This window comes from Myotis davidii, unplaced genomic scaffold, assembly GCF_000327345.1.
Source record: "Myotis davidii unplaced genomic scaffold, ASM32734v1 scaffold747, whole genome shotgun sequence".
In the NCBI taxonomy this organism is placed as follows: Eukaryota; Metazoa; Chordata; class Mammalia; order Chiroptera; family Vespertilionidae; genus Myotis; species Myotis davidii.
The window spans coordinates 469,099-470,347 of NW_006298695.1; the positions used below are offsets into that span (position 1 = coordinate 469,099).

At 50.0% G+C, this 1,249-nt stretch overlaps 1 protein-coding gene across 1 annotated transcript in view; it reads right to left on the bottom strand.

Moving 5' to 3' along the window:
* UBE3C (ubiquitin protein ligase E3C) overlaps positions 1-1,249 on the bottom strand; it is a gene marked incomplete at its 5' end in the record, with an annotated part of 103,077 nt that overhangs the window by 91,304 nt on the left and 10,524 nt on the right. Inside the window, one exon of the mRNA XM_015570939.1 lies at positions 93-239. Coding sequence (XP_015426425.1) covers positions 93-239 — 147 coding nt within the window. The remainder of the gene's footprint in view (positions 1-92; positions 240-1,249) is intronic.

A 1,249-nucleotide genomic window follows, 5' to 3' on the forward strand; every position in this document is an offset into this window, starting at 1 on the left:
TCATGAAGGCGACAGTGGAGGGTTATCTGACTGCGTTTTGGAAACTGGAGATTCTATAAAACTAGGCTAGTGAAGACACAGTTAACACTCACCAGACGTTTTGAGTCTTCGTTCTGTTTGTAAAAAAACAGAAGCTGTCTCACCAAAAGGGTCAGGTTGGGACCATTGGCAATGGAAAGCGTGCCCCCAGCCTGGGACGAGTTAGCACAGCGGTCAAATGCAGTTCTTTGAATGGCGTACTGAAACAGAACAGCGCACAGTCAGCACACAGGCCGCCACTGCGATGGGCAGTTTACATACGTGTTCTCACAGGATGGGGAAACGGGCAATTATCCTGCCACTGCCGTGGAGCTATGGGTAGCAGGTTAAACAAAAACCAAACACCTGGAATGTAATGGCAGACCCTTCAATACCCACTAAGACAGTCTTCCAGACTTTCTCCTCTTTACATTTTTACCTGTGGTTTGGCATGTTTGTATGTTACTATTTTAAGAAACCTCACCTGCCTATAGATCTTTAGGGAAATCTAAACTAATAAAAACTAGTTACTAGGGGAAATACTATTATCAACATTAACTTTCACTAAACAGGCATACAGAAACACATACAACATAGATTCCACATCTAGGAATCCAAGGTCATTACTTAAAACTAGAGGTCCACTGGGCTGAAACTGGCACTCCGACATCCCCTGAGGGGTCCCGATTGTAAGAAGGTGCAGGCCAAGCTGAGGGACCCTACGTGGGCATGATAGGGCCGGGGAGGGACCACAGGAGGGCTCCAGGGCCTGTCCGGCCCATCTTGCTCAGTCCCAATTTGCTGGACCCCAGCAGCACGCTAACCTACTGGTCGAAGCATCTGCCCCCTAGTGGTCAGTGCACATCATAGTGAGCGGTTAAGCAGCCTTAGCATATCATTAGCATATTACAGTTTGATTGGTTCCATTTTTCTGCCGTTTGGTCTATTTGCGTATTACCCTTTTAATATATAAGACTAGAGGCCCAGTGCACAAAAATTTGTGCACTCAGGGAGGGGGGGAATCCCTCAGGCCGGCCTGTGCCCTTTCGCAGTCTGGGACACCTCGGGGGATGTCCATTTGCTGGCTTAGGCCTGCTCCCCGGGGGACCGGGCCTAAGCTGACAGTCAGATATCCCCCTGGCAGCCAGACAGCCCTTGGGGGATGCCCACTTGCCAGCGGGGAGCAGGCCTAAGCTGCAGTCGGACATCCTTAGAGCTGCTAAGGAGGCGA